This window comes from Halichoerus grypus, chromosome 6 (genome assembly GCF_964656455.1).
Source record: "Halichoerus grypus chromosome 6, mHalGry1.hap1.1, whole genome shotgun sequence".
Taxonomy (NCBI): domain Eukaryota; kingdom Metazoa; phylum Chordata; class Mammalia; order Carnivora; family Phocidae; genus Halichoerus; species Halichoerus grypus.
Genome location: NC_135717.1, coordinates 8,720,390 through 8,728,776, shown reverse-complemented (window position 1 = coordinate 8,728,776; position 8,387 = coordinate 8,720,390). Strand labels below are relative to the sequence as shown.

The window sequence follows — 8,387 nt, the reverse complement described above, 5'->3', positions numbered from 1 at the left end:
AGCGGAACCCTTTGTAGCTACCCCAAAGTTATTAGGCCCAGGGCACCAAAGGAGGATGAAGCTATCAATTCCCACACCAATCAATGAACAGCATTTTAAAATAGGTCAGACTCTCCAAACACCCCTTTCCATTGATTCCTCCCAAAGGTCAGATGCTTGCTCCCCGAAAGCGATCAACTAACTCTCTCTGCTTACTAGAGCTTTGTGGGTCCTTGACTCAGCAGAGCGAAAGCTCCCCAGCCCCTCCCTTCACACAGATTTCCAGACTTTGTCCCCGGCTTTCCGCCTCTCCCCTCCAGCCCGCCCCTCACTGCCGCAGAGTGCCCGCCCTCCCCAAGCCCCACCCCACTCTCACTGCAGAGGGCGCTCCCTTCCCGGCTCCGCCCGCGCCGCGCAGCCGCAGAGCGAGTCGATGGGCGGGCTCCGCCTCCCTCTGCGGAGTGCGCGTCCTCTCCAGCCCCGCACACGGTGCCGTGCCGCAGAGAGCCCTCACGCATGACCCCGCCCATTTCTCAGAGCCCGCCTTGTCCCGCCCGCGCTGCAGTACGCGCCTGCGCGCGGCCCCGCCCATGCCTGGGAGGCCGTGCCGCGCTGCCCCGCCCGCGCTGCAGTACGTGTCTCTGCTGGGTCTCGCAGCGGCCTCACCTGAGCAGAGCGCGCCGGCATCTTCATGGTGGCCGCAGTTGTGCTGACCCCAGCCCAGGTGGAAGCAGTCGCTCAGGCGGGCCTCCGTTCCGGCGCAGCCCACGTTGTCCAGCAGCACGGGGCCGCGCCCGTAGCCGAAGTGGCCGAGGCCGGTGGCGCCCAACGCAGGACCGCAGCCCGCCTCGCGGCAGGCCACGCGCGCATCCGCGAAGTCCCAGTCATCGTCGCACACGGTGCCCCAGCCCCCGGCGTACATCACCTCCACGCGGCCGCGGCATGGGCCCGGGCCGCCCACCAGCCGCAGCCGCCCGCCTGCGGGGCGCACAGGCCCGCGGCCATAGGGGCTGGGCTGCGGCCGCTGGCTCCCAGAGCCCCAGCCCCACCCTCTCCCACCCGCAACAGAACCCTGGCTCTGCCACTTACTTTTCTTCCCCGCGGCCCGGGTAGCTGTGGTGAACAGTGCCGTCTCCCTGGAAGGCAGGGCACCAACTCCTGTAGCTGCAGAGACAGGGCATCTAGAGCATTTGAAGGGGACAAAGAGGCCTTCTGGCCTGCAGCAGGGCACAGGGATGCCTATGAGATCCCCCAACTGTACCACACCTGAACCCCACACTCAGCCTCAATCCTAGTGTCGCCGTGTTGTCACGTGTAGTCCTCAGGAAACTTGGTTGGAATGAACCGAGTCCTATTTCCAGGCATTATCCTAATTTCAATTCCAATGATCGTTCCAGACCAAACTCCAAATGTGCTTGTAGCCTTCATTCAACCTCTAGCTCAACCCTCTCAAGGCCTCTCAATTTCCAACCTCAGCACCCACCCAAATTTTACCTCAGAGCTTTGAAGAAATCCCTTACTATCTCCTCCCACCTTCCTGAACTTTCCAGAGCCCTGGATTTCATCCTTGCTCCATCCGCTCATCGTTCTCTGACCACCTCTTTACCATCTGGCCAAAAGACCTGGTCGGCTAGCCAGGGCCCCCCTCCAATAGATCCAGAACAGCCTTTCTAATTCCCAGCCCTGCCTACCTTGCCCCTACCATTCCAGCCTAGAAGGCTGGGCTTCTTACCCCCTGGCTCCGTGTGCCAGGCCCAGTCCTCTCTTGTGGCCAAGGGTGGTAGTGCTGTGAGAGTCGGGGGGCCCAGCACTGGAGCAGGAGAGAAAGGAGCAGGGTCAGAGGCCAAGGTTCTGGTTCCTGGTCAGCCTTGGGCTGTCAGGGGAGGATGGGAGGGTCTCCCTGGAGAAGAGAGCAGATCTTACTTCCAGAGTCAGGGGCTCAACCCCAGCTGGGGTCCAAGGAGGTCTGCCCTACTTGACAGTGTTTGTAATTTACTTGTGGTGCACAAGTGTACACTCTACAGTTTATAAAGGGCTTTGGCAGATGTACTTTCATTTCTCTCCAATGTTTTCCAGAAGCCCAATGTGAGCCCACCAGGGAGGGCCATGCACAGTCCTAAGGGGCTTATAAAACAAGGTTCATTCCCATCTTACAGATAAAATAGGACTAGAAAGGGCAAGGGTCATGCTGGAGACTGTGCAGCAAGGTTAGCTGTGGCTTTGCCAGGGCTCAGTATGTGAGCATGGGTCAGGCTCTGCCTCACGGGGCCCAGCCTTTCCCATCTGTAAACTAGGAATGGCAGCCCCTGGTTTGCGGTGAGGCATGGGCAAACACTTTTATCTTGTAGAGTGGAGTCCATCTGTGAAGTGCCATTACTGGTCCTATTATTCCTATTTGCTCAGAAAAACTCTCAAAATGGGAGGACCAGGTGGGTGAAAATACTATTATAAGAGCATCCAGAATTAGAGAGAGCTGTGTACACTATGTAAATCTGGGGCCATCCCTGGACTACAGTGAGAGAATTCTGGAGTATCTCTGCTGCAATTCTAGAGTAATATTACTTTACTTTTTAGTATTCCATGAAGAGTACCTAGAAATTGCTAGAAAATTCCGGGGGCGTTCTTGGGGTACTGTTAGATAATTCTGGAGTATTGCTGGCACAATACTGTGAAACCTACCACAAAGACTACTGGGACTTTCAGAGGCACTTCTAGAGCAGTATTGAGACGTTAAAAGTAATTTCGGGGTCTTCCTGGAAAGCACCGGGGAGCATAGCGGCAGCCATCAAGCCACGCCCGCCCGCGTGCCTCAGAACACGGCCCCGCCCCCGCGCCCCGCCCCGCCCCGCCCCGCCCCGCCCCCAGCCCGCACCTGCGCAGAGCGCGCCAGCGTCCTCGTGGTGGCCGCAGTTATGCACACCCCAGCCCAGGCTTAGGCAGGCTGCCAGGCGGGGTTCGCCGCCTTCGCAGTGCACGTTGTCCAGCAGGATGTGCCCCGTGCCATAGCCAAAGAAGGCGTTGGTGGTGGCGGCCAGGGCGGCCCCACAGCCCAGCTGGCGGCAGACCACGGCAGCATCCGGCAGCCCCCAGTCGTCGTCACACACGGTGCCCCACAGGCCGCCGTGCAGGATCTCCACTCTGCCCTGACACGGGCCCGTGCCCCCCACCAGGCGCACGCTGCCCTCACCTGGTGGGGGTGGGGACAGGGAGCATCTCCCACAGGGCTCGGCCTCCCCCTCCAACACTGCACCTGACCCAGCGCACCCACAGTGCCTCAGGCCCTGCACGTGCCCACAGTGCATGGTGCCCCAGGACCTAAAACCCAGGAGGAGCGGTTCACCCAGTTACCCCAGGGCACTGCGGCCTCACAGTCCCAGATAGGGGGAGGTTTGTGGGATCAGGACAGACTGGCTTTGTGTCATTTCCTGCCTGAAACCAACCTTCCTGGCACTGGTCCATGCTCTCCTAAGCAATCCTAACCACAGAGGACTTCCTTGCCTATTTATCTGTCCATCCTTTAGGGCACTTTCCATTTTCTTGTTCTACATCATTATCCACATTTCTGTACATATCTGACTTTCCCATTGGATTAAGCTTGGGTCCTCACCTCTCACTAAACTTGTGCTGACTATTTTTAATCATCCCACGGGAATGGACTCCTCTTTCCCCATCCAGACTGTGAGCAGCCTGGGGGGCTGTGAGGGGCAGGATGGGGAGGCAATGACCCAGCTCACCCATTGGTTATCCCTCTCTTCCCACCGTCAAGGGTAGATATGGGAGACTCCCCTTGGGGTCCTTCTCTTAAGACCCAGGTGGTCCCCCATGTTGCCCTTACTTACCTTTCCCATTCTGGGGAGTTGTAGGGGGCACCCTACTGGTGAACACTTTCCTTGTTGGGGGCTGCGTGGGCAAGAATTCTGGGAAGGAAGCAGGGTGGAAGGGAGGAGGATACATGGATCTTTCTGTTCTTCATCCTCACACCCACGGGTGTGTTAGCAGCAGGGCTACTGCTGGTACCTGCCATAGGGCCTCTGGCCACACAAAGGGTCAAAGCCAGGAACCCTGGGGTGTGAGAGGGGAAGGGGCCCCCTGAGTCCAGAAAGCAGTAGCTTCAGACGAGTTCTTTTAGTTCTTAGAGCAGCATCCCATTACTTGAGAACGTATTAGAAATGCAAATTCCCAGGCCCCACCCCAGACCTGCAGCATCAGAAACTCTGGGTTGGGGCCACAGTCTGTGTTTTAATGAGACCACCAGGGGGTTTTCTTGGAAAACTAGAACCATTACTCTCAAGGTCAATGCCTCCCAGCGATTTCTGCAGCAGCCCCACACCAAATGGACCTTGCTGCCAGTGTTGACCCCGCTTGTTTGATTTTAAAAATGGGGAGAGGCCTCTGCTGGAACAATCAAGGCCCTACATAGAAACAATAGTGCTGGTTTTCCTTTCAGCCAAGATCACACAATGAAGCAGAAGGACCACTGGGACCCTGACAACTAGGCTGGGGCTCTTCGCCAGCACTAAGCAGCGCCACCCCCGGCTTGGTCTTCCGCGTGGAAGTCCCTTCATTCATCCAGCCTGCAGCCCTGCTGCCTGCCCTCCCCGGTCAGGGATCTCGGCTTACCGTCGCACAGGACAGCCACGTCTTCGTAGTGGAAGCAATTGTGAACGCCCCAGCCTCGGCTGCTGCACTGGCTCAGGGCGGCTTCCTGCCCGCCGCACTCCACGTTGTCCAGCAGGATGGGGCCTCGGCCTTGGCCGAAGGCGAGGGGCCGTGGCACGGGCAGCGCCAGGCCGCAGCCCAGCTGTCGACACACCACGTTGGCATCCACCACATCCCAGTCATCGTCACAGACGCTGCCCCAGGAGCCACCGTGCAAGACCTCCAGGCGCCCCCGGCAGCGGCTTGGGCCCCCCACCAGCCTCAGCTCTGTGGAGAGGGTTGAGCTGGCACCAGAGGGATCGCTTGGGCCTGACCTGCAGGACGCCCACCTTGCTGTGAAGTCATGGAAGCATGGGAGCCTTAGGATCAGTCCCTTCAGGACTTTATTTCTCCCTCTCTGTCAAATGGGGAGACTAGCACAATCCGTGTGGGGGCATCTAGAGTTATGGAGGACCTGTTAGCCATCATTCCCTGAGGATCTGTCTGAGCATCTGACTACATGGGGGGCAGGGCAGGGTGTGGGCAGGAGGGGCAGAGGCACCTACCTGGAAAGGGCAGTGGGGTGGGCTGTAGGGCACTGGCTGAAACAGAACAAAGAAGAGCATTGGCCCCTCTACCCCGTTCCCCGGGTGGCCTGGCCCTGGGAACATTGCCTCCCCTCCCCACATGGTCCTTACCATCATCCCCCACCTCTTCACTTCCCCTGCCTGCTCCAAGCTTCTGCTCTCTCCCCCAGACTGTCCCAGTGGGCCTCCTTGCTTCACCCCTCTCCCATCACCCTAGAGAGATCCGCCTGAAACAGGGGTCTGATTATCGCCCTCCACTTTGAGGTTCCTCAAAGACTCTCCATTTCCCGCAGGAGTCCCAGACCCTGAGCTTTCTCTACAAAGCCTTCTAGTACCTTCTGACCAAGCTTCCCCTAACTTTTTTTTTTGAAACTTTTTTTTTTTTTTAAGTAATCTTTACACCCAAAGTGGGGCTGAAACTCACAACCCCTGAGATCAAGAGTCACACACTCTACCTACTAAGCCAGCCAGGCGCCCGCCTCCCCCCTGGACTTCTTTATATCCCACCAGTCTTGTCTCTGGGTCTTTAACCCTGCAGTCTCCTCTGCTTGAACAGTTTTGCTCATTATGGCCCTGCACCTCCTTCCAGATACAGCTCAGAGCCCCCTCCCCTGGGACGCCTTCCTGGAACCATCAGCTAGAAGTGCTCTTTGTTTCCTCCGAATCCGTGGGCACCATCTTCATGGCCCTTTCTGGGCCTTCTGCCTGGTGAGGTGACCATGCCTGTCTCATCTCAGTGTTTCCCGTCCCCCACCCCAAGCCTATGACTGGGCAGATGGTCAGTAGCTCTGCCTTAAGTGTGTCAATTGGCTTTGGGATTCATTAGGAGATCCCCCAAAAGATTTACCTATACAAGACCTTCTGCTTCAGCCCTCATGTATGTATATGCCAGGCACTGTGCTCATCGCTTTACGTGGCCTGGCTCACTTAACCATTAGGACGACATAGGAGGTGGGTAGGATTGCGCACAAGGGGAACATCAGGTTCAGTGAGTTTAGGCAACTCGCTCAAGGCCACACAGCGAACAGGGAGTAGAGCCGGGATTCCAACCTAGACAGCCACACTCTTCTTCACCACACAATTCTGGGCACATGGCCTGAGAGGCGGGGAGGTAAACAGGGAAACTGGCCTAGTGTAGGAAATGGAAAACCCCATAACAATGCCTCGCTTATATGCAGGGTATTACAGTTCTCAGACACATTCGTGACACCTCATAGAATTCTTACAACAGTCCTCCGAGGTGTGTACTAGTGTATCCATTTTACAGATGAAGAAACTGAGACTCAGTTTCTTCTTTCTCAAGTTAGGATCGTCCCTAGGTCGTTTGGTTCTATGTATCCCACCAGCTGCCTTTTGAACAGCCATTGCTGAGCCCACTCCTTTCCCTCCTTCCCTATTTCCAATGTCCCCTACCTGCCCAGACTCTGCATACATTGAGCCCTCACTTCCAGCACTCAGCCCTCCACTTCCCCAACGAAGACCCTTAGCTTGCATCTGGAAAGAACTATGGAGACCACCTCATTAACAAACCACATCCCACCATAATTTTACATCTGGGAAAACTGAGAGCCAGAAAGGGGAAGGGTCAGGGGTTCGGGGAGGGCACTCACCCAGCGGCAAGAAGAGGAGGAAGGACAGGGCTGGGGGGAGGGATGAAGGGGCCTTGCTCCTGTCTCCGGGCCTCCACCCCCTGCTCTTCTCTGCCGTCTGGGGATCAATTCGCATCTCTGCTTCCTTGTGCATCCAGCCGGGGGATGGCCTTTCAGAGGGTCCCATCAAGGGGCGGTGGAGGAATCACAGATGGAACATCTGGAATTAAAGATCCCCAGTCACTTCTTCCAGGTGGAAGGGGCCCAGCGAGAGCTTCAGGGGTTGTGTGACATTTCCGCTCGGATCTGGCATTCCAGAAGAGGCAGCAGCAGGGGCAACAGCTGGGACCTCTGGGAAGGATGGGGCACAGGACCCTAATGAGGAGCTAGGTCTGGCTGGAGCCGAGGGTGTGTGAGAGCAAGTGGCAGGAGACAAAGCTGGAGGGTTGCCTGGTCCCAGACCAAGACAGGCTCGAAGCTTGTGCCGAGGGCTCAGCGCATCCCAAAGCCCGGTGTTGGTTCCACTGATGGTAATCCATGTAATTTTAGTGGGCGATAAAAGAATGTTGACTCTTTTCCTTTTCTTCTTTTCTTTTTTTTAGAGTGCTTTCTCTTTTTGGCAAAGGCTTCTGGTTTTCCATTTATTTGGGGGCAATATAAAGTTTCTCTTTAAAGTTAATTTAAATCAGAAGAAATGAGTCAATTTAAGGGGAAAAAAAATCAAGGAAATATGGTTCCCGTGACTCTCAAATATGCCAAAATGGTGAAGGGGTGGGAGAGTAGATGCCATTTGGGATGCTCTGCCCTTTCGGGGTAGGAAGCCCTTGAAGATGCTTTTTTAAGATTTGGATTGAGTAGGGGCGTCTGGCTGGCTCAGTTGGAAGAGCACGTGACTCTTGATCTTGGGGTCATGAGTTTGAGGCCCACGTTGGGTGTAGAGATGACTTAAAAATAAATAAATAAATTTGGGGAGTGCCTGGGTAGCATAGTCAGTTAAGCCTCCGACTCTTGATTTCAGCTCAGGTCATGGTCTCAGGGTTGTGGGATCGAGCCCGAGTCAGGCTTTGCACTCAGCACAGAGTCTCCTTGTCCCTCTCCCCATCCCCTCTCAAATAGATAAATGGATAAAATCTTTAATTAATTAATTAATTAATTTTGGATCGAGGTATACAAGCCCCAAAGTGCATATATTGGAAGTGTAGAGCTCAGTGAACATTCACACCATGTAAGCAGCATCCCGGTAAGACCCCACGTTCCCTTTCCTGGCAGACCTTCAGCAGGAGTCTGATACAGTGTGTGGATAGTAGTGGGATGGTTGGGGGGAGATGGGGGTCTGGTTTAGTGGATGGGTCTGTTTGGGATATATATATAGATATATATATATATTTTTAAATTTTATTTATTTATTTGACAGAGAGAGACACAGCGAGAGAGGGAACACAAGCAGGGGGCAGTGGGAGAGGGAGAAGCAGGCTCCCCGCTAAGCAGGGAGCCCGATGCGGGGCTTGATCTCAGGACCCTGGGATCATGACCTGAGCCGAAGGCAGACGCTTAACGGCTGAGCCACCCAGGCACCCCTGTTTGGGATATATTG

General features: G+C 55.7%; 1 protein-coding gene across 1 annotated transcript in view; it reads right to left on the bottom strand.

Annotated features, from left to right (window-relative positions):
* Nucleotides 1-6,980, bottom strand: part of SSC4D (scavenger receptor cysteine rich family member with 4 domains) — an 8,665-nt gene extending 1,685 nt beyond the window's left edge. Inside the window, exons 1-8 of the mRNA XM_078074019.1 lie at nucleotides 6,815-6,980; nucleotides 5,184-5,219; nucleotides 4,600-4,905; nucleotides 3,819-3,896; nucleotides 2,852-3,166; nucleotides 1,712-1,789; nucleotides 1,069-1,143; nucleotides 552-957 (exon numbers count right to left, since the gene is read on the bottom strand). Coding sequence (XP_077930145.1) covers nucleotides 552-957; nucleotides 1,069-1,143; nucleotides 1,712-1,789; nucleotides 2,852-3,166; nucleotides 3,819-3,896; nucleotides 4,600-4,905; nucleotides 5,184-5,219; nucleotides 6,815-6,980 — 1,460 coding nt within the window. The remainder of the gene's footprint in view (nucleotides 1-551; nucleotides 958-1,068; nucleotides 1,144-1,711; nucleotides 1,790-2,851; nucleotides 3,167-3,818; nucleotides 3,897-4,599; nucleotides 4,906-5,183; nucleotides 5,220-6,814) is intronic.
* Nucleotides 6,981-8,387: the final 1,407 nt, after the last annotated feature.